The sequence below is a fragment of the Danio rerio genome, chromosome 15, assembly GCF_049306965.1.
Source record: "Danio rerio strain Tuebingen ecotype United States chromosome 15, GRCz12tu, whole genome shotgun sequence".
NCBI lineage: Eukaryota > Metazoa > Chordata > Actinopteri > Cypriniformes > Danionidae > Danio > Danio rerio.
Genome location: NC_133190.1, coordinates 3,896,926 through 3,922,681, shown reverse-complemented (window position 1 = coordinate 3,922,681; position 25,756 = coordinate 3,896,926). Strand labels below are relative to the sequence as shown.

The window sequence follows — 25,756 nt, the reverse complement described above, 5'->3', positions numbered from 1 at the left end:
AAATCATACTAGATTATACAACATAGGCTCAATCTGAAAACGTAGCCCTATTTACATTTCTGGAGATCACAAATTATGTAGCCAGAAGCACGTATGGCTGCATTTCATCTTTAAAACGAATGCTACAGGGTGTTATGACGTCGTAATTTTCCATGCTTACTAGCTGACCACTTACTTCCATATGGATGGCTTTTCCGCTGTTTTCAGTTTGTCCAGTTGGCTCGCCATGTACGTCGAAGGACTTGAGACGCAGAGAGATGTTGGCCATGATGACGGGATTCGAGTCCCGCGAAGAACGGTTCCAGAAAGCAGATAAGACAAAAACAAAAGCCAAAATCTAAAATAAACAAGTAAATAACAGGGTGAGAATGTGGTAAAATCTGAAAATGTGGTAACAATCAGACGAGGGCTTTTCTTTGCCCGTATTGCTTTTGAAAACTGTCAGGGAACGGGGTGGGGTGTCAATCGGTGCTTTTGAAAACACTATTGGTTGAGTTCAGGGAGGGAGGAGAGTGGGTGAGTCAGTCAGTCAGTCAGTCAACAGTGGCCTCTGGTGGATTTACGCGAGAATAGCAGACATGAATGACACTCACGAGAGAAATATAAGAACTGAAAAAGTACACATATACACACACACACACATATATATATATATATATATATATATATATATATATATATATATATATATATATATATATATATACTCAATTATAGGGATTTACACCTACCTAACTTTAAATAGTAACAGTTCCTGACTTCAGTAAGCTACAAACACAAATCATATATCATTAAAAATAAGTCACTTTGAGCTTTACTGTGGTCAAAGGAGCAGTTGCATGTTAAAACAAAAAGTTAAAAAAAAAGTTATACATTATGAAGTCATGAGGAAAAAAAATTGTACTGTGTTCAATATTTGTTTTTCATATACAAACACAGGAAAACATTAATGTAATGTCTTAAAAAAATATGACTTGAAAGCCAAGTATTTCATAAGGTTATATTTTAAATTTGATGACGATAGCATGCAAAATGAGATTTCTGTAAAAAGTTTTCTGAGGCTATGTCCTTCTCTCCCTCACCATCAGAGGCACTTTATCAAAAAATGATCTTCCCAACGCTAAAACATTTACAGTTGCTGAATGATTTGGTCTACATTCACAGTTTATATATCATTGGAAAGAAGACACTCTGGGTTTTATTATCCATCATCTAGTGTTTATAATGCTTTACTAAAAAAAATGTTATGGATGCTGAAGTATTGGGGGTAATTTTAATAATTTCAGCTATGTTTTTTGTTTTGTAACCTGTACACAACCATCTTTTATGCAAAATATCCAATGCTATCTCACAGCATTCATAACTTATTAATTTAATGGATAATGTGTATGAATTTCTCATTTACATAATCTCAACTCAGAGTCATTCTGTAGATGTACCGCTATATACATTTCTGAAGAGCACCAAATACATCCCAGGAGCTACATTTTTTTGCAGACGCCGCTGTGTACACTTTTTCAGATCTTATATTTCTCTCGTGAGTGTCATTCGTGTCTGCTATTCTCGCGTAAATCCACCAGAGGCCACTGTTGACTTACTGACTGACCAATCGACTGACCCACCCTCCTTCTTCCCTGAACTCAACCAATACTGTTTTCAAAAGCACCGATTGACACCCCCACCTCCTTCCCTGACAAGGGAAAAAAGCAATCCGAAAAAAGAAAAGCTCTCGTCTGATTTTTACCACATTTTCAGATTTTACCACATTCTCTTATTTACTTGTTTATTTTATATATTGGCTTTTGTTTTTGTCTTACCTGCTTTCTGGAACCGTTCTTCAAGGGACTCGAATCCCGTCATCTTGGTCAACATCTCTCTGCGTCTCAAGTCCTTCGACGTACATGGCGAGCCAACTGGACAAACTGAAAACAGCGGAAAAGCCATCCATATGGAAGTAAGTGGTCAGCTAGTAAGCATGGAAAATTACGACGTCATAACACCCTGTAGCATTCGTTTTAAAGATGGAATGCAGCCATACGTGCTTCTGGCTACATAATTTGTGATCTCCAGAAATGTAAATAGGGCTACGTTTTCAGATTGAGCCTATGTTGTATAATCTAGTATGATTTGCTCATCCGCCAATGACGGTTTAATTTAGGGGTGGGATTTGGTCTCACGCCTCCTTTTAAAAATCGTAAATTTTTATACGACTGAACTTGATGTATGAACTTTTCAGATGAATTTGTACAAAATAACCACCAAACTGACAAAACCTAAAATTGTTACAAATTTTCTCTTTAAATCAAACTTAAAATATCTTACTCGAGACAGTGCTAAATAAACAAAATAACATCTGATCTCACTTATTTCATTAAAATACTTCATATTTTACCAGATTCTACAAGGGTTTGCAAACTTTCGAGCACAACTGTATATATACTGTTCATAAATAGTCTGAATGCTTAGCTTTCGCAAGACAAGTGCAGTGTAAACAGGGAACAAATGCTGAAATTCATACACAATTTATTCGCAGAATGCGCATAATTACTGAAATGTATAGCATGTACAGTTTTCAGGGACACCGTCGTCTGTTTGGTCTTTTAGTTTTTGAACTGGCACGAAGGACAGCTAACAATACGGTCCCCTCTTGAACATGTCTTCCACAGTTTCCTGCAATTGAAATGAGATGCTTTGCGTTCCTGAGACATGCGTTTCATCTGGTGGCAGCCCACAAACGAGACTCTTGTTTTTCAGCGTTCAGTGGAATGGTTTTGTTGGAGGTCTTGCGTGCCGCAGACAATGACACAGCCTGTGTTTTCACCAAAAATGTCTCCCTGACCTTGATGGTGTTTGTTTTAAGGGAGCCCCATGGGGGAAAATAGAACAATGGCTATAAAACATCTTACATGTTTTGCTGTGTCGGCACTGACTTCAGAACATTTAGGTGTCGTGTTTTCATGTCAGTATGCTGAGGGGTTTTGCTGTTCAATAAAATCTGAAACGCTGGTGTTACTTTGGTAATGTTAAGTCATAATGATACATGAGGCATGAATATACATGTCAGCATGTGCCAATGTCTGGTCTCGCCTCAGATGACGCACCTAAAAAAACATTCAGCATCTGCACTTGTGCTTTATAAAAACATCTATTTACAGTGTGTGAGTTAGGTGTGTGACTGTTTGTTTGTCATTATTACTATTCAATTCATTATTAATCTTACTTTTTTCAGTTAAAAGATATGCAAAACATCAGAAATATTAAAGGTTTGAGGATTTTACGCAGATTTTTTTTCATCAACCCGTCTAAAAATATATTTAATATATATGAAGTGTTCAACATATCAAGTGCTGTATGAAATTTCCATGGAAAATGAGTATTTTTCTCAGACTCCTATATTTATGTTGAGTTATTATATTTTAAAGACCTTTAAAAAGGGTCTTTTGCCGTGAACTTGAAATTACTGAAACTACAGACAGGAGCCTGATAAAAATGCTCATTTTTGAAGAAAATTTCAAAAGGCTTTTAGAGGTTTTTGCTTTTGAACTCTTATATAATTAAGGATAATTAGGGATGTGTAAGGATGCATGAAATGCGTAATAAGATTCCAAAAGTTGAACAATGCGGGGCAATTTTATTTGAAAATACAAAAGTGTATATATATATATATATATATATATATATATATATATATATATATATATATATATATATATATATATATATATATATATGTATATATACATATATATGTATATATACATATATATGTATATATACATATATATGTATATATATATATATATATATATATATATATATATATATATATATATATATATATATATATATATATATATATATATGTACTGTATAAACAGTTGAAGTCAGAATTATTAGCCCCCCTTTAAATTTATTTTTCTTTTTTAAATACTTCCCAAATGATGTTTAACAGAGCAAGGAACTGTTCCCAATATGTCTGATAATTTTTTTTCTTTTGTGGAAAGTCTTATTTGTTTTATTTCGGCTAGAATAAAAGCAGTTTTTAAAATTTTAAAACCCATTTTAAGGTCAAAATTCTGACCTTATAATTATACAATTGTAATATATAATTATAATTATAAGACTTCAACTGTATATATATATATATATATATATATATATATATATATATATATATATATATATATATATATATATATATAGACACTACAAAAATATTGGTTAATTAACAGGCTCTATATTTTATTATTTACGGGATCTTTTGTTTATTTATTGTTGTGAATTGTATTATGGGATGTTGATCTCTGCTCTGTTGACTTTCGTCAGCCGTGCATTTTATCAAAGTGACTAATAATAAAGTTTAGTGGTTTAAAACAATAGATTGTAAAATAAATTATATGTTGAGAAATAAGTATGTAAAATAGCAGAAAAAATACTGGCAGTTTATTATCAGGTTTTGTAGCGTTATATACAACACCAACCCAGATAATATATCACTTCACTATTTAATATGTCAATAAAAGTCACTTTTTAACATCAAAAGTTGTTGGAGGAAAGATCAATGTTTCAGCATGCAATTAAAAAGCATTTTAAAAAAATATTATTATTATTAATAATAATAATAACAATAATAATAATAAAACGCATGTATTACAAAATATGAAAAATTGACAATGTGCAATTTATGTGTGTTTAAACATATACATATATGTGAGTGGGTGCATAAATTAAAAATGCTTTACATAATTTTAGCAATTAAAATATTAATAAATGATATTTAGACCTGCTCTTAGTAAAAATAAGCTATTGTTAAATAGACATATAAGCTATTATTCCACTCATTTTAGTGGGGATGTCTTTTGTAATATCAGTAAAAAAAATTGTATGGTAGTCATTATTTGTGCATGGTATAAACAAACAAACAATAATGATACATTTTAATATACCAATTGAGAAAAAAAATAGTGATCAATCAATGTCTTGCTGGGATTCCCAGAATAATTTTACAGCCCAAACTCTCTGACACAATATAGAGAATGGAATCAGTTTTGTTTTGTATCACCTTGGTACAAGACTAAATATTAATATCAAGTGAGAATGTTAAAAATTATGAAATTATGTTTAAAAAAAACATTAAATTTTGTTAAAAGTAATCAGATTAAAAGGCTGGTAGTATTGTAGTTTAAGTAACATTCACACCATTTAGTACTGGCTTATTACTTGCCTATTATTGAGATATCAAGTGTTTTTTAGCACTTATAAAGTAGAATCTTATTTTACATCCCTCGTCCTACCCAATACCAAAATCTAAACCTTAATAAGCTTAAATAAGTTAAGGGTTTCTTAATGGCCTAAATTTTAGAGTACATTAAAATAAAGTGTGACCAAAAAGCTTTTTTTTTGTATTTAATGAATAGCAAAGAGCTTAGAATGATCAAGAGGCGACACTCTTTTATTTTTTTATTTTATTGAAACAGCAGCACCCAGCTACAGCCCTGGAAATCGTCATTTTGGAGTGAACGCGATCGGCTGTCCATTGGATCTTTTTGCTGTCGTGATCGCAAGCAGCTGCTTAGTTTTTTATTTATTTATTTAAAAAGTACATTAAAGCTGAGATACAACCTGAAAGACAACAATACAACACTTACCATCACAATCATCAGCACTTTTAATAGTTTATTTTACAGACTTAAGAATATGCTGTTGCTCTATTGGAGTTTTCATTCCAAAATGGCCGCTGCGCCATCTAGTGGCTGTTTCCCAAATTACACTAGAGTGTCGCCTCTTGGTGATTCTATGCTCTTTGGGAATAGTTCACCCCAAAAACGATGGGTTTTAAAAAGTCTGTTTGATGGCTATGACTAAATGATAACAATGTTGTGAAGAATGTTGCCATGGTTGTTTATTTTTATTGAAATTTTATCTGTATATATATTTTTTGTCTTAAATCGTCCGTCATTGATCACAGTTCTAGCTAAAAATCATCGATAATCTTCTTCTTAAAGGGTTAGTTCAACCAAAAATGAAAGTTTACTTGGTATTTACTTTCCCCTCAAGTGGTTTAAAATCTTTATTTGTTTCTTTCTTCTGTTGAACAGTAAATAAGGTGTTTTAAAGAAAGCTGAAAGCCTGTAACCACTGACATCCATAGTAGGAAAAAAGTCAGTCTCCAACATTCTTCAAAATATCTTCCTTTGTGTTCAACGGAGGAAAGAAACTCATACTTGTTCGAAACCAAGTGTGAGTAATTACCATTTTTGTGTGTGTGTGTGTGTGTGTGTGTGTGTGTGTTTTTGGGGGGGAGGGGGAATATCCATTTAAGAAAACAAAAAAGTCACCAATACATCTTGTGTTACCCCGAGTTACTAGCAGTAAAAAGTAAACTAGCAGTAAAATTCCAGGTAACTGTAATAATCTCGGAGCCGGCTGCTTTGGTTTATAGCTTAAAACTCATTTATTGATGACAGTTGTTAAAATCCCTTTATAGAAAAGGAATGGGATGAACACTTAAGGGTGGTCCCTGTAGCACTTTTTTTTATTCATCTAATCAAAGACCGGTTTCTGGTAGTATTGCGTAATGCTGTTGCATGTAAAGCTCAGTGTGTCATCGGGTGTGGTGTATAATCCAAAAGGCCTTGCCCAACCCCGACAGCATGTCTGCAAACAGAAGGAAGCGTTGCTGAGGTTGCTGCTTGCACTTCCTCTGTCTGTTGTTGCATGTGGAGTTTGGAAAAGCAGAGCGGCGTTGTTTTTGTTTTTTAAAGTCTAGTAATAAAATCACATAGGGGCGACACGGTGACTTACAGCAAGAAGGTCGCTGGTTCAAGCCTCAGCTGGGTCAGGTGGCATTTCTGTGTGGAGTTTGCACGTTCTCCCCATGTTGGCGTGGGTTTTCTTCGAGTTTTCCCCCATTCTAAAGACGTGCTGTAGGTGAATTGAATAAACTAAAATGTACATAGTGTATGTTTGTAAATGAGTGTGTATGGATGTTTCCCAGTGATGGGTTGCAGCTGGAAGGGCATCTGCTGCGTAAAACAAATTCTAGATAAGTTGGCGGTTCATTACACTGTGGCGATTCCTGATAAATAAAGGGACGAAGCTGAAGGAAAATGAATGAATTCAGTGGTGTAGCGGACGGGTCCGCAGGGCACGCACCGCGGGGGTGCCCTGCGTGATTAGGGGGCCCCGCATCGTCACGATTTTTAATAATTGTAAATCAGGCAACCGCAATAATCAAACTCTTGGGAACAACTGTGGTCGGAACCAAAGTTCACTGGTCTGTTCTCTGAACACCTCTCAAGCGCTGGACTACTTCATTCTGATTGCTTGCCGCCGAACCGCATCATAGCTCATACCACAAAGCCGCGCTGTTTCTCGCCGCCGGTTCTCTTTGAAAATGAATGACTTCTGGCTACTTTGACACTCTCGCCGCTTTCGGTTTGTGATCGCTCCTCAGTTTGTGAAGGCTTCCCCGCTCCTCAATTTGTGATTGCTTCCCCGCTCCTCAATTTGTGATTGCTTCCCCGCATTGTCGCTTCACCCCGCCTCCCTTCCCCGCTCCTCAATTTGTGATCCATTCCCCGTGTTGTCTCTCACCCAATTGCCCCTCCCTCATCATCAGGGGGCCCCATCAGTGATCCCTGCAGGGGGGCCTCTGCATTTCGCGCTACGCCACTGAATGAATGAATGAATGAAATCACATTTGAGAGCTCTTTAATAAAGGAATATTTGTTTTTGGGAACTTTTCATGGGGCAAAGATGAAACCTGTGTTTTTGGTGTCTGTATGAATAATGTTAAATGTGTGTGAGGTTTCTGCGTTGGTTAAAGTAGATGAAATGTCAAAATATGCACACGATAATGTTGCGTCATCATTCAGATATAGCTAAATGTAAAAATTAAATGGCGTTGTTCTGACCAGTACTGATTACAAAAAACTAATAAATGAAAGGGGCGAGGCAGTGGCGCAGTAGGTAGTGCTGTCGCCTCACAGCAAGAAGGTAGCTGGGTCGCTGGTTCGAGCCTCTGCTCAGTTGGCGTTTCTGTGTGGAGTTTGCTTGTTCTCCCTGCGTTTGCGTGGGTTTCCTCCGGGTGCTCCGGTTTCCCCCACAGTCCAAAGACATGCGGTACAGGTGAATTGAGTAGGCTAAATTGTCTATCGTGTATGAGTGTGTGTGTGAATGTGTGTGTGGATGTTTCCCAGAGATGGGTTGTGGCTGGAAGGGCATCCACTGTGTAAAAACTTGCTGGTTAAGCGATTCATTCTGCTGTGGCAACCCTGGATTAATAAAGGAACTAAGGCGATAAGAAAATGAATAATTAATAAATGAAATAAAAATAAAATTACTATAAAAGTGTTTTAAAATAAAATAAAAACTGATCACATTCAAATATTTGATATTTAGTGAAGTTTATTTATTAACTAATTTTGAGAGGAGCACCTGCTTATGATCGATAGCACCTGGTCCACATTAGCTAACACTGATTTACCAATCAGACGACTCCTTAAGCACTATAAATAACCAAAGTATCTTACCTCAGCCATCTTCGTCTCGAAGAATCCCCCCTGCCACCCCTACTCCTCCCATTTACTTGTCAGGGCAGCACAGAGGCCTAGTGGTTAGCACCACGGCCATATGGCAAGAATGTCACCGGCTCAGACACTACCTGGCCAAGTTGGCATTTATGTGCGGAGTTTGCATGTTCTCCTCCTGTTTGCGTTGGTTTTCACTGGGCTCTCCGGTTTCTTCCCACAGACCAAAAACATGTAACATAAGTAAATTGACAAATCTAAATTGACAGCATAGACACTTCATAGTGTTATGATCTACTTCCAACAATATCAAGCAGGGGAGTTCTCGAGACCTACCTGAACTCGGACTCCACTTGCCCTGCAATGGGGGGAGCCCCGGTCTCGAGGATCTCACAAGCTTAGGGCTCTCTCCTGGGACAGCATGCCAAACACGCTTCATAATCAATCATCAGCTAAGGGCGAACTCTTGAAAGATCAATTAAAATAACAACAAATAGTTCAAATCAATTGGTGTAAAGCATAAATGAATATAAACTATTTAAGATATCAATTTTGAAAGAAATAAAATGGCCAATCATCTTCCAATAATAATTTTTTTTTAATTTCTGTAAATATGTCAAAACCCAATTTCAGATTAGCAATGTGCGTTGACCGTGTGTAACTAACCTAGTACTGGGAAACACCCATACTCTCTCATTCACACTCATACACTATGGCCAATTTAGCTTATTTTCTTCACCAATGGTGTATGTGTTTAGACTGTGGGGGAAACCCACGCCAACACTGGGAGAACATTCAAACTCCACACAGAAATGCCAACTGACCCATTCGGGATTCAAACCAGCAACCTTCTTGCTGTAAGTGTTAACCACTCAGCCACAGTGCCACCTCTCAGATTTCTTCTTTTCAGATATTTGTTTTTTGGCCAAATATTGTCCTATCCTAAAAAATTCTTAACAATATCCTCAGTGTAAATCATATTTATCCATCTTTCAGAATGTATAATAATACACTTATAACAATAAATATACACGTATGGCTTATGGATTCATTTAACTACTGTCTTAAAGAAGTTACATTTTATTAATTGTCTCCTGGGTGGTTCATTCCGCTGTGGTGACCCCTGATTAATAAAGGGACCAAGCCGCAAAGAAAATTAATTTAAACCATGGTAATGACACTTTCTAATTTGCCGGAAGAAATAAACCTGTATTACTTGTTTTTATTATTATGTTGATGATTGAAAAAGTTTCATGACTAATGAAGCTGGAGCCACAGGAAGATGATGTAACCCAACACTTGTTGGCTAATGAATGACAAAACAGTCATTTACACACTGTCAAGCCTTTCCCTGCCCATGCTTTTAGCAGTTGAACAGTGTAAATACCACATCTGCCAGCAGAGGCTGTCTGGAGTGTGCTTAAAGGGATAGTTCAACCAAAAAAATAAATAAACATACTTGCTATTTACTCATCCAAGTGTTTCCAAACCTTTTCTGAGTTTTGTTTTTTCTTGATTGCAAATGATGATATTCTGAAGAACCCCTGACTTAGTAGTAAAAACAAACACAAATACTAAGTTAGTCAATAGTGTTCAACGAAGAAAAGAAACTCTGAAAGGTTTGAAACAAGGATTAAATAATGACAAACTTTTGGGTGAACCATCTCTCTAATGCAAACATGTCTGCTAAGTAAACGGCCCTGTAATGTTTAAAACAGGGGTGCTCAATCCTGTTCCTGGAGAGCTACCTTCCTGCAGATTTCAGTTGCAACCCTTATCAAACACGCCTGTCTGTAATTATCAAGGGGATTTCAGGTCCTAATTAATTGGTTCAGGTGGGTTTGATCAGGGTAGGAGCTAAACTGTACAGGAAGGTAGATCTCCAGGAACAGGATTGAGCAACCCTGGTTTAAAACAAGTAAAGGGTGAGTAAATGATGACAGAAATTTAGTTTTTTGGGTGATTTATCCTTTAAGGTAAGCGTGGCTTGAAAAGTAAAGCTCAGAACTCTTTGTAAGATACTAAGATTTACAATAACGACAACAATAATATTCAAAACTAATTTTGTAGTGCACTTCTAACTGCGACAAACAGCTCTTAAAGGTTTGAAACAAGTAAAGTTTGTTGGGTGAATATCCCTTCAGGGCTTGAAAAATCTAATGTGTCTACTAATTAGAGCTCAGGACTCTTTGTAAGAGAGTAAGATCTACAACAACAACAACAACAACAAAAATAATAATAATCAAAACTTCAATAAAACACCTCTGAATGGCTTAAAACAAGTAAAGGGTGAGTAAATGATGACAGAAATGTAGTTTTTTGGGTGATTTATTCTTTAACGTAAGCGTGGCTTGAAAAGTAAAGCTCAGAACTCTTTGTAAGATACTAAGATTTACAATAACGACAACAATAATATTCAAAACTAATTTTGTAGAGCTCTTCTAATTGCAACAAAGAGCTCTTAAAGGTTTGAAACAAGTGAAGTTTGTTGGGTGAATATCCCTTCAGGGCTTGAAAAATCTGATGTGTCTATTAATTAGAGCTCAGGACTCTAAGAGAGTAAGATCTACAACAACAACAAAATAATAATCAAAACTTTAATAAAACACATCTGAATGGCTTTAAACAAGTGAAGGTTGAGTAAATATTGACAAAAGGTTAATTTTTTGGTGTGTGAACTATCTCTTTAAGGCTCAAAAACAAACAACAAACAGCAAAAATAATAATAAAAACACATTATGTAGTGCTACACTTATTTTAAAGTACTACAGTTGTAGTTGCAACTCCTAACACAAGAAACCCAAAGTAAAACTACAATACTTATCATTTCCCATGTGGTTAAATGTGTTTGTTGGAGTACAAACTGCACTCACACGTGGTCTAATAGTAAACTCTTGCAGGCTCTCTTCTCTGTCAGAGCAAGGGAGGGGTTTGTCAGGGCAGAGGAGGAGCAGTTGTTGCTCAAATACTCCAGTCATGATAGCACCGGCTTGTAAAAGAGTCCTCCACAGCCACAGCTGCCTCGGTCTCCCGCCTCTTCAATGCGCACAGCAATGAATGCCCCTGGGGCGACTGCTGACGGAGACACCGAGACAGAGCCGCGAGGAAGGGGGTGGGCCAGGAAACAGACCCTCGGCTGAAGCCAGGACTCACTCATTTACTCACACTGAGTCTACACACAGGTGCCCCAATCTGTGGGAACAAAGAGAGCGGATACTATCTGGGAATGCTTCAAGTGCGACTTCTGCGGAGAGGATTGTAACAGGGACTTGCTCGCAATTTTGTGGATGGGATTGCTCAGGAAGGACTTGAAACTTTTGGAGTGAGTAACTTGCAAGACTTGCGGGGTGGCTGTTGGGGAAAGGGGGAGGGGAAGAGGTTGTCGGGCTCCAGTCTCATGGGAGAAATGCCTTCAACGTGAGGCTTTGTTGAAGAATGCCTCGGTTTTGAACAGAAGCAACACATTAAAGAGATCTACGAGTGCTTGAAGGCGAAAGCGCCTTGGAAGGGAGCTGGAAGTGATCTTTGTTTCTTGCATGCTTTTGTGCTGCTGAGGGAAATCCTTTTATTGTGCGCTCTCTCGCGTGTAACTGCCACCCCATAGCGTGCCTTTGTCTGTTGTTAAGATGTACAATACAAGTCTTGAGATGGAAATGCTCAATGTGAGCAACGTCACTCACTGCCCGAAGAATGACAACTTTAAATATCCCCTCTACAGCATGGTGTTTAGCATCGTCTTCATGGTAGGACTGATCACGAATGTTGCCGCCATGTACATCTTCATGTGTTCGTTAAAACTGCGGAATGAAACCACTACGTATATGATGAACCTAGTAGTGTCGGACTTGTTATTCGTGCTCACTCTACCCTTGAGGGTTTTTTACTTCGTCCAGCAGAACTGGCCGTTCGGCAGTCTCCTCTGCAAGCTTTCCGTTTCGCTCTTCTACACCAACATGTACGGGAGCATCCTATTCCTGACCTGCATAAGCGTGGACCGCTTTCTGGCCATCGTTTACCCCTTCCGATCTAGAGGACTCCGAACCAAACGCAATGCCAAAATTGTGTGCGCTGCAGTTTGGGTTCTCGTTCTTTCAGGAAGCCTTCCTACGGGATTCATGCTCAACAGTACTAATAAGCTGGAGAACAACAGCATCTCCTGCTTCGAGAACTTCTCCTCGAAGGAATGGAAGAGCCATCTTTCAAAAGTGGTGATTTTTATAGAGACGGTGGGGTTTCTGATCCCACTGATGCTCAATGTGGTTTGCTCTGCGATGGTGCTTCAGACTTTAAGGAGACCAAACACTGTGAGTCGAGGAGGGAAGCTCAACAAGAAGAAGATCTTGAGGATGATCATCGTCCACCTCTTCATCTTCTGCTTCTGCTTCATCCCGTACAACGTCAACCTTGTCTTCTACTCCCTCGTGCGAACAAACACCTTGAAAGGATGCGCGGCGGAGTCGGTAGTCCGGACCATCTATCCCATCGCTCTGTGCATCGCCGTGTCCAACTGCTGCTTCGATCCCATCGTCTACTATTTCACCTCGGAGACTATACAGAACTCCATTAAGAGGAAGACCCAGACCGGCCATTCCATAGATGTTAAATTTTCCGAGGCCTTGCAGTCGGAGACGTCGTCCACCCTACAGTTCAGCCTGAGGTCCATCAAGAACAAGATGTTTCACAATGAGTCCCACGTATGAGGGATTACCAGTGGATTTAAGGACACATAAAGCACTCTTTAGCATGTGGATATATATCGGGTTTGTTTAATATCTCTGAGGGCGATAAGTAAACGGTGGGCTCTTATAGGGATTTACCTCCCTGTAAAAGTCATCCTTCAGTCCAGAACCCTGGGACACACCTGTTCCCCTTGGAAATATGTCCAAACATTTGAAAAGCGCAGTAAGGATAATGCAAATATAGATCAGCTGGAAGTCTCTAACTGTTTGTGAATGTACTCACATTTCCAGAATTTGGTAAGTTAATGTGTAAATAACAAACTATATGATGTAACCACTATTTAATTAAACCCACAACAGAATAAAATGATGTTATTTTATGTATAAAAGCAGAATAAAACATTGACTGCCTGAAGTGTCATAGTATTAACAAGCTGAAAACTTCCGTTGGCACTTTATATAATGCTGTATATTAACTTTGCACTGGCATTTATACTGTCATAATGCACTGTTGTGATTCTGTTACAAACTTCACTTGAAAATAAAGTCTTAAAATCATAAATAGAGGGATTTATTATATTTTTGTATACTGTTATGAGTTCTCTTTTTGTAATGTACATCCAGAAAATACAAAATTACTGTTTATAACTTGACACTGAACCACAAAACCAGTCATAAGTGTTTATTATTGTTACTGTTATTGTTATTATTATTATTATTTATATTAATATTAATATTAATATTATTATTGTTATTATTGTTGTTATTAAATCTGGAGTTTGAGAGTATTAAGTCACAAGTGTTTATTATTATTGTTATTTTTGTTGTTATTTTTGTTATTATTATTATTATTATCATCATCATCATCATTATTATTGATATTGTTGTTGTTATTATTATTATTATTATTTTCATTATTGTTATTATTATTATTATTATTTAATTTATTATTATTATTATTATTATTATTATTATTATCATTAAAGGGAATAAATATGCTTTCCATTGCTATATGGTTTCAAAATCTGTTTTTTAAGTAATAAGTGTGTGTATCAAATCATAAATTTTTATTATTATTGATATTATTGATATTATTATTGTTATTATTATTATTATTATTTATTAATATTATTATTATTATTATTATTATTATTATTATTAAAATGATTAAATATACTTTCCATTGCTGTATGATTTCAAAATCTGTTTTAAGTTATAAGTGTGTGTATTAAGTCATAATTTTTTATTATTATTGATATTATTGTTATTATTATTATTATTATTATTATTTATTAATATTATTATTAAATTTATTAATATTATTATTTAATTTAATATTATTATTATTATTATTATTATTAAAATGAATACATATTCTTTCCATTGCTGTATGTTTTAAAAATCTGTTTTTTAAAGTAATAAGTGTGTGTATTAAGTCTTAATTTTTTATTATTATTGATATTATTGTTATTATTGATATTATTATTATTATTAATGTCCATTGCTGAAAAATATACCCATGAAACATATGACTGGTTTTGTAGTCCAGTGTCATTATTTATTAGGATGCCATATATATTTGAGATGAAATCCTCTCAGTGTGTTGTTTAAATCTCATAAAAACATATTCATTGTGTATCAAACATAAGCATAAACAGTTTCATCTGCGAGAAAATCAGCTCCTATTTTCAATAAACCCTTGCAAAGTTTTGTCAAAATATTTTTTTCCTCATAGTTATGAAAATATCATCTGCTGCGGGCAAAACTGTGCTATGAATTGGCAGGTAGATGAGGTTAAGAAATATCTGCTTAACTGTGTAATTTGTGACATGACAGTGCAATGCTATTTGACAGGAACTGTCAACATGCCCAATCCTGGCCAAAGCCCTGTATTTAAAGGGATAGTACACGCAAAAATGAAAATGTGATCATCCTTGAGTTGTTTCAAACTAGTTCTGCATGATGTTAGAAAAATTAGACATTGCGATATTTTGTATTTCTGCAATATGTATTGCGATCAGGGGTGAATTTAGGGATTTGAGGGCCCTAAGCAATTTCAGTCCTAAAATGCACCCTTTGTACTTTTATTCATTCAAAAAAAAAAACATTTCTTATATCACTCAATCTCCTTGTTTTATCTTAATGCAATATCTACATTTTATATTTTTTGTGAAAAATTAATAATTTGTATGTTATAATAAAATTTGATGTGATAGTAAACTATGTTATAGTTATAATCTAAACTTCTAGATATTTATTGGGGGTCCCAAAATTTCCCCAAAAAGCGGCGGCTCACTACGTTTATTGGTTAAATTAACCTCAGTTTGCGATTTATAAATACGATTTCACCAGATGAATATTCCTATTTAAAACAACGTATTTATTTTCAATCGATTGGCATGCTTTTGTAGGGAACAAATCATGCATGAAATGTAATATGCAAATGTCCGAGTAAAATAAACAGTGTTTTATGGTTTTTGGTGTATAGTCAAATCGCATTTCATAGTGTATGTGTGTGAATGCATAGTGTATGAGTGTTTCCCAGTACTGGGTTGCAGCTGGAAGGGCATCCGCTGTGCAAAAAATATGCTGGATAAGTTGGTGGTTCATTCTGCTGTGGCGATACCTGATGAACAAAGGGACTACACTGAAGGAAAATAAATGAATGAATGAATGAATAAATATTGTGTCTGAATGCTCTTCACGGTTAAAACATGCAAAAATGAACAACACAAATGTCAACAAATGTCGTGTGTTTTGAACTGTGGCTATAAAATTTCACACACACACACACACACACACACATATATATATATATATATATATATATATATATATATATATATATATATATATATATATATATATATATATATATATATATATATATGCACACACACAGTTGAAGTCAGAATCATTAGCCCCTCTTTGAATTTTTTCTTTTTTAATTATTTCCTAAATGATATTTAACAGAGCAAGGACATTTTCACAGTATGTCTGGTAATATTTTTTCTTCTGGAGAAAGTCTTATTTGTTTTATTTTGGCCAGAATAAAAGCAGTTTTTAGTTATTAATATACATTTTAAACACTTCAAAATTATTCGCCCCTTTTAAGCTAGATTTTTTAGTCTACAGAACAAACCATCATTATACAATAACTTGCCTCATTACACTAACCTGCCTAGTTAACCTAATTAACCTAGTTCAGCCTTTAAATGTCACTTTAAGCTGTATAGAAGTGTCTTGAATATTATCTAGTCAAATATTATTTACTGTCATCATGGCACAGATAAAATTAAGCAGTTATTAAAACTAATATTAAAACAATTAAAATTAAGCAGTTATTAAAACTAATATTAAAACAATTAAAATTAAGCAGTTATTAAAACTAATATTAAAACAATTAAAATTAAGCAGTTATTAAAACTAATATTAAAACAATTATTATGTTTAGAAATGAAAAAGAAAATCTTAAACTGTTAAATCTGTTAAACAGAAATTAGGGGGGGGGGGGGGGGGGGGCAATAATTAATAATTCTGACTTCAATTGTATATATATATAACTTTTTGATTTAATGGCTAATTCGTATGATCTAATTTGTACAATTTTGTACGATTTGCTCATCACTCAATGACGGTTGGGGTTAGGGGAGGGGTTTAGTCCCACGCCTCCTTTTTAAAATCATACATTGTTGTACGACTGAACTCGAATGAATTTGTATGAATTATCCACTAAACCAGGGGTCACCAATCCTGGTCCTGGAGGGCCGGTGTCCCTGCAGGGTTTAGCTCCATCTTGGCTCAACACACCTGCCTGGATGTTTCAAGTATACCTAGTAAGACCTTGATTAGCTTGTTCAGGTGTGTTTGATTAGGGTTGGAGCTAAAATCTGCTGGACACCGGCCCTCCAGGAACAAGTTTGGTGACCACTACACTAAATTAAAAATACTTTTATTTCCTCGTAAGACCAGGCTGGTGCAGCTCTTTTTTAAACCTTTCTTCTGTTGAACACAAGGGAAGATATTTTCAAGAAAGCATTGACATCCATAGCAAGAAAAACAACTACAATGGAAGTCAATGGTTACAGGTTTTCAGCTTTCTTCAAAACATCTTCCCTTGTGTTAAACATTTAAAAGAGTAAATTAGCGTAATTCAATGTTTGGCTTCAGGCAAATATCCATTCTTTCGTTTTCCTTCAGCGTAGTCCCTTTATTGATCAGGGGTTGCCACAGCGGAATGAACCGCCAACTGTTCCAGCATATGTTTTACACAGTGGATGCTCTTCCAGCTGCAACCCAGTAGAGGAAAACATCCAAACACTTATTAACACTCATTATTCAGTTCACCTAAAGTGCATGTGTTTGGACCCAGAGGAAACCCACACCAACATGGGGAGAACATGCAAACTCCACGCAGAAATGCCAACCGACCCAGACAGGACTCGAACCGGTGACCTTTGGTCTGTGAGGGGACAGTGCTAACCACTGAGTCACCGCGTTGACCTTGAGGCAAATATGCTATCAGTTATTTTTTTTACTTCAAATGCTATACTATATTATACTATACTATACTAAAACATCTTCCTTTGTGTTTAACAGAAGAAAGAAACTGAAAAAGGTTTGTAAAAGGGTAAAGGGAGAGTAAATTCTGAGTTTTGGTTGACTGTTCCTTTAAAAGAATAATGAAAGTCTGAAATAAGCTGTTGTTTCGATGTACAGAAATATGCCAGTCAAAAAGCAGCTGTTGGCATGTCTGCTGAATCAGATTCCACACTCGTTGTCTTTAGGGAAGATAGTTAAGCAAATTAAAAAGAAAAGAGGGAAATGAAATGAATCGGGGGGAAAAAACAAGAGAAGTACCTACTTCACTTTTACCAACTCTCACTCATCCAAATGCCTTAAGGGCTGTTTCTATGACAGTTGTGCAGCAAAAACAAAACAAAGAAAATAAAACACCTGGCCATTCATTGATATGGTAATGGAATTTGTGTGCCTAAAACGCACACATGCACATACGCACACACATACAATTAAAGGTTTTTTTTAAGTGCATATATTTTAAACAGACTGGTAAAGTCAAAGCGATTAGCCCTCTGGTGAAATTTAAATTCTATTTAGACAATATATTTCCCAAGTGTTGTTTAAAATATATGCACTATGTGCAAAATATATGGAGAGATGATTTGCTTCCAACACATTTTTAAGTGTCATCTTATTTTAACTAATTTTTAATAACTGATTTATTTTGTCTTTGCCATGGATACAGTACATAACACTTATTTATTTATTTATATATATATATATATATATATATATATATATATATATATATATATATATATATATATATATATATATATATATATATATATATATATATATATATATATATATATATTTATTTATTTCATGTACGACATCACAAATACTCTGTAAAATATTTATTTATTAACTTATTTATTTATTCATTTAATTATTTATTTATGTCACAAATACTGTATGTAAAATATTAATTTATTTACTTATGTATTTATTTACTCATTTAAATATTTATTTATTTGCTTATTTATTTATTCATTTGATTATTTATTTATTTATATCACAAACACTGTATATAAAATATTTATTTATTTATTCATTTAATATTTTTATTTATTTATTCATTTATTTATTTTTTTAATTTATAATATCACAATTATTTATGTAAAATTTATATGTATATATTATTTAGTTGGTTATTCATTCAATTATTCATTTATTCATTTATTTATTAATTCATTTAATTATTAATTTACTTATTTATTTATTCATTTAACTATTTATTTATTTGATATCATAAATACTCTATGTAAAAGATCTATTTATTTACATGTTTATTCATCTATTTATTTATTCATCTATTTTTTATTCATTTAAGTATTTTTTATTTATTAATTTAATTATTTATTGATTTATAATATCATAAATACTGTATGTAAAATTTATATTTATTTATTTAGTTAGTTATTTTTTCATTTAATTAGTCATATATTCATTTTATTATTCATTTAATTATTCATTCATTTAATTATTTATTTATTTATGTCATCACAAATACTATATGTAAAATATTTATTTAGTTATTTATTCATTTAATTGTTTATTTATTTATTCATTCAATTATTATTTATTTGTGACATCACAAATACAGTATGTATAATATTTATTCATTTATTTGTTTATTTATCTGATGACATGTTATGGTGACATCACAAACATGTTTTGTGTTCATTTATTTTATTTATTCATTTTTTTGTTTGTTCATTTATTTTTCTTTAATTGTCTGTTCATTTATTTGTTTACTTTTTATTTGTTTATTTATTTGGGTAACGTTGACATCACACGTGTATTATGTTTGTTTATTTACGTGACATATGGTGACATTACAGGAGTCACGGTGGTGCAGTGGGTGGCACGATCGCCTCACATCAAGATGGTCATTGATTCGAGCTCCGGCTGGGCCGGTTGACATTTCTGTGTGGAGTTTGCTTGTTCTCTCCATGTTGGTGTGGGTTTCCTCCGGGTGCTCTCGTTTCCCCCACAGTCCAAAGACATGTAAGAACATGCTATTGGGGAATTGAATAAACTAAATTGGCCGTAGTGTATGAATGTGAATGCAAGAGTGTATGGGTCTTTTCCAGTGTTGGGTTTCAGCTGGAAGGGCATCCGTTGCGTAAAACATTTGCTGGATAAGTTGGTGGTCCATTCCGCTGTGGTGACCTCTGAAACCTCTTAATCGTTGAGCTTAAAAGTCTTAGTTAATGGTTTGTTTTGTGCAGTAATTGTTTTAAGATAAAACATGACTGTAAATCTACACTCATAGATATTTACTGTTAAGTTAATCTAACATTATCTACCTCATTCATTCTGTGTTCAAGATGACATGCGATACTTCATGTATTGGACTTTGCAGTCAGTTTGTCATGCTACAAACACTTTAAAATGTGTATTTGAGTGCTGTTTTCGTGTAGTAAGCTAAAGGAAATATCTAAATATGGAACAGAGAGAAACATCCTCAATGAGCAACATGTTAGTTCCTAAATATCACACTGAAATCCTATTTATTTTCACTTCCTCCGTCTCCCATCTTGTCGCGTGCATCTTAGTCAAGTCTGACCTCAAAAATAAATGAATTAAATAGAGAACAAAAAATTCATTGGAGCTTCATTTGAAGCTTTAGTTTCCATTAAACATAAATACATAGATACACAGTTGATGACAAAATTTGTTGTTTTGCGGTGAAATCTGTGTTTATTTTCTAATAATAGTGCTGTTTAACGATGAAGTGAAATTGTTACAGTATTTGCTACTATTTTTATAGTCTTTAAGTTTGGCTGAAATATTAAATAAACATTCATTCAGTCATTTTCCTTCACCTTAGTCCCTTTATTAATCAGGGGTCGCCACAGCGGAATGAACCGCCAACTTATCCAGCATATGTTTTACACAACGGATGCCCTTCCAGCTGCAACTCAGTACTGGGAAACACCCATGCATGCTCACATTCACACACATACACTACGGCCAATTTAGTTTATTGAATTTACCTATAGCGCATGTGTTTGCATATATATATATATATATATATATATATATATATATATATATATATATATATATATATATATATATATATATATATATATATATATATATATATATATATTAGTTATGATACTTCCTAAATCAATCTGCATAAATCCACATATTTTGTTTTCATCAAATTTTATCTGGCTCTAAAAGCAAAAAATAGAAATCAAAAATTACTGTATGCAAAAATAAGACTAAGATATGTTCTTGTGGGATCCATCCATATGAATATTCGCATGACTACACATGAATAGGTTTTGAATAGTTTTTGCATTGTCTTTGGGGTTATTTTTCTCCGCAGCTCTTCATGCTCCTGGTTCTGAGAATGGAGCTGGTGTGTTTTTGATAAACATCGGATTAAGTCACATAACTTCAAACACACCCAATCTCCCCCCCCCCCCCCCTGCACAAACACAGCATCCGAAAGCCAGCACGCCTCCTCCAGCTCCACTTCAAAGCCTCGCAAACTTCAACACAGGCCTGTTTACTCTTTCAGCACCTTTGACTCGCTTCATTTCCTGAAGCTGTGAGCAGGACGAGTGCAGGATCCAGACGACTGAAGAGCGTTAACCAGATTAAGACCAGCGCTTTTATTTAGTCTGCGGCCTGGATTCTGTGCTCAATGCAAGCGTTGATCTTAGATTTAAAGGAGCAGATCGAGGAGAATATAATCTTTGTTTTGTTCTGCGATTGATTACATGCATTTACTCGATATTTAACATTCAAATGTGGTCGTTTAGAGCTTAAAAATAATGATCATAACTACGAAAAATGTTTAGATTGATTTATTGTTGTTTCATCTTCAGAATAAGGGTGCTTTCACACCTGTGAATCGATTCAGTTGTTCTGAAACAGGCATTAAAATTTTTACATTGTTGCTCTTTGTTCTTGGTGCGGTTCGCTTTCATACGGCAAAGTTTCTAACCAAGACCAAAAGAGCTAAAACAAGTCACATGTGAGTAAACTCTCCTCACATTGGTCAGAGTGTCAGGGTTTATTTTGCAGAGTCCTGCTCAGCTGTCAGGGGGTGGTGGTTTGGTGGTGTTTGACAAGGTGCATGCGACGTGTCTGAAGAGCAAGGAGGGATGCGGTGGGGAGGGGTGAGAAGGGTGCGCAACGTATTTGAGAAACTGGGAGTGAGAGGCGCGATTACCAGGAGATTATCACATGTTTGCTGGCATCCGGGAGACTCCTGAAACTTCCCGCCCTACTCATAATACTCTCTTCATATTGCCGTATACCTATTACATATCCATAATACACTGTGATGTAACCGCGCTCGGATCATATCGCTTTCTCACTGCAATCGATCTGCTCCAGAGTTCATTTCAATCAAGCCGAGACCACCTCATTCAGGCGATCTTAAAGCAATTGATTGGAGCAGATCCTAGCACGATTGCTGGTTTAACATATGCCAAACTAACCGCACTAACTGGGCAAACGATACAGGTTCTGAAACAAAAGTCTAGGGGCCCTATCATACACCCGGCGCAGTGTGGCGCAAGAAGCGGCGCAATAGTCTTTTGGTAGTTTCAGCTTGGCGCAAGAGTCGTTTTGAGGCGTTGCGCTACGCTGTTTAAATAGCAAATGCATTAGCGCTCATTTGTGCGCCCATAGGCGTTCTGGTCTAAAAAGGAGGCGTTCTGAGGCGGACCGCTGGCGCGTTGCTATTTTGAGAAACTAAAATAGATTTTTCATAAGACCAAAACTAACCCGGTCTAAACTCCAGCGCAGAGTTATAATAAGAATAGATATAGGATATAAATATAAAGGATTAAAATATTACAAAACATATTATTTTCTAGCCTACATAAATATGAAAAATCACTGCTTTTATGTCTTCTTCATCTCGGGAGGCTTTTTCAGTTCATTCATAACAATTTGCTTTTGTATAATGTTATTATTATTAGCAGTATTATTTATTATATCCATATTTATATTTGTTTTATTAAAAACAAGCTTAGATTTGTCCACCTGTCAGGTTTTAGACCATATGGGGCATGGCAGGTGTATTTGGAAATAACTCAGTATTTTAACCACACTTTGTTATTATTGTTCATTTATTTGTTTGCTGGAAATTAGAACTGAATTTAGAAATAGTTTTGAAACTAATATTTGCACTTAACAAACGAAATTAATTATTTATAGACTAATTGATGTCTGTGCGTAAAGGTTTCCCTATCCAAGAGCGAATGTAAAAGTAGATCCATTATCTCTCATTCTCACGCAGTAGATGCTCTGTTTAACTGTTTTCTGTTAAAAAAAACTGTCAACCGTTTACTGTTTGCTAGTGAAATGCTCATTTTTTCCACTTAGACTTACTTTGCATCCTGGAAATAGCAAATGCGCTCTCGGCACGACGCAGCTGGGTCTTAAAGGGAATGGGAGATGAGACTCTAATTGGTTTATTCTCAAAACACCCCTATAACTCATTAAGAAAATAAACTCAACACTTTTAGTCCATGCGCCTTGGGGCAAAGCGCATTTTCCCGTCCGTAAATTAGCAAAAATGCGTTCTGACACGCCCTGAAAGCGTTTGCGCCCTGCGTTTTGCGCTCTGCGTTTTGCGCTCTGCGCATAGACCGTCAAAATAAAGCCCTAGGTGTGAAAGCACCCTAAAAATAGTACAACCCTAAAATCAGAAACATTTCTGACAGTATGGAAAACACTTATAAAAAAAGAAAGTACTGTAAGACAGTTGACTTGTGTTTCATTGCAGACAAGAAACTATTTCATGTTTTATCTGGTCAACTTCATTTCAATTTTAAATCTAAATCCTTTCCTGTCATTCAGACCTGCAACACATTCCAAAAAAGTTGGGACAGGAGCGGTTTAGTGCTGGTAATCAGGTAAACTGGTTAAACAATGACGTGATTTAAAATTACGTGATGTCAAGTTTGTTCACGTTACACTGACAGTCACATATAATCTTAACCATTGTACACAGTCTGAGCCGATAGGAGTCATAATAATTAGTTCACCTTTCGAGTCTTCTGGTTCTTGAGTCGTTCGTTCATCCTGTGACAGAATGACTCAAACCCGAGAGCTCGAGAGATGAACGGATCAATTCTTTTTCCGGCTCTAAACGCATATGATTGGCTTCTGCCTTTCCACAATGAACGACTCAAAAGACTTGAAATGAACGATACCACCTGCACACACGTGCGCACGCGCGGATGAACGAATCACTCCCTGAGGGACTCCTGAGTCATATTGAATATTCGTTCAAAATGAATGAATCGTTCAAGAACGACCCATCACTATTCTACATTCAGACACATTCATATGTTGTTTTAATCTGCGTAACAATTATTATAACGTATCTTTTGTTTACATTACCACAACTGTTTTAAAAACTGACTTAAATGAAAACTATCGACGTCGATATCTAAAGGCAACATGTGACACGAAAGATTAAAGATCATTACATATTAGATTACGCATAATTTTATTTATTAAGTCACAGAACAGACTAAAATCTCTCAATGACCTCAATGATTATTGCGTTAAGTCATACTCTATTCCTTTGATCATTTTTCATGCTGCATTCCCATAACACTAGACCGCAGAGATGGAAAAACTCCTCAACAACAAAACAAAGAGGCTAGTGTGTGTGCTTGTGTGTGTGTGTGTGTGTGTGTGTGTGTGTGTGTGTGTACTTCCTAATGACCTTTTATTTACTTGCCAGTGACCTTTTGACCCTTTAACATGTGAGTGCCACAAAGAGACAGTGATTGTCTGAGAAAAAGCCCAACCTTTGCAACTGTTTCCCAAATCCTGGAGTTTGTGTTTTTGCTGTTGTGTGTGTGTGTGTGTCTTTTCTGGAAGATTAGCTTGTTTATTGACATGTACTCGCGGCGAACCATAACAGCTGAACAAGCAAGAGCTGAAGTTATTGATAGAATCCCCAAGGCTGCCGGATTGGGTTTCTCAATCACCCCTGACCCGCTTAAGACACATACACACATAAAACACACGTACACTCACACACATATGTTGGTAGTGGTGGTTTATAGGGACTCTTCATAGGTGTAATTACCATACCTGGCAACATTTGTCTTTGAAAAATTCATTATTAAATGAATCAAAAACATCAATAAATATATATTGATATATATTTTATATATAGTTTATATATAGTTCATCCATCCATCCATCCATCCATCCATCCATCCATCCATCTATCTATCTATCTATCTATCTATCTATCTATCTATCTATCTATCTATCTATCTATCTATCTATCTATCTATCTATCTATCTATCTATCTATCTATCTATCTATCTTTGTGTCCATCCATCCATCCATCCATCCATCCATCCATCCATCCATCCATCCATCCATCCATCATCTATCTATCTATCTATCTATCTATCTATCTATCTATCTATCTATCTATCTATCTATCTATCTATCTATCTATCTATCTATCTATCTATCTATCTATCTATCTATCTATCTATCTATCTATCTTTGTGTCTGTCTATCTTTGTGTCTATCCATCCATCCATCCATCCATCCATCCATCCATCCATCCATCCATCATCTATCTATCTATCTATCTATCTATCTATCTATCTATCTATCTATCTATCTATCTATCTATCTATCTATCTATCTATCTATCTATCTATCTATCTATCTATCTATCTATCTTTGTGTCCATCCATCCATCCATCCATCCATCCATCCATCCATCCATCTATCTATCTATCTATCTATCTATCTATCTATCTATCTATCTATCTATCTATCTATCTATCTATCTATCTATCTATCTATCTATCTATCTATCTATCTATCTATCTATCTATCTATCTATCTTTGTGTCTGTCTATCTTTGTGTCTATCCATCCATCCATCCATCCATCCATCCATCCATCATCTATCTATCTATCTGTCTGTCTGTCTGTCTG

At 35.1% G+C, this 25,756-nt stretch overlaps 1 protein-coding gene across 1 annotated transcript; it reads left to right on the top strand.

The window, feature by feature from the left end:
• The first annotated feature begins 11,525 nt into the window (after positions 1–11,525).
• Positions 11,526–18,177, top strand: lpar6a (lysophosphatidic acid receptor 6a). Its single transcript, NM_001080055.2, is given in 3 exon segments — positions 11,526–11,788; positions 12,117–13,507; positions 17,553–18,177. A coding segment is annotated over 1 exon segment (1,074 nt). The 5' UTR covers positions 11,526–11,788; positions 12,117–12,157; the 3' UTR covers positions 13,232–13,507; positions 17,553–18,177.
• The last annotated feature ends 7,579 nt before the right edge of the window (positions 18,178–25,756 follow it).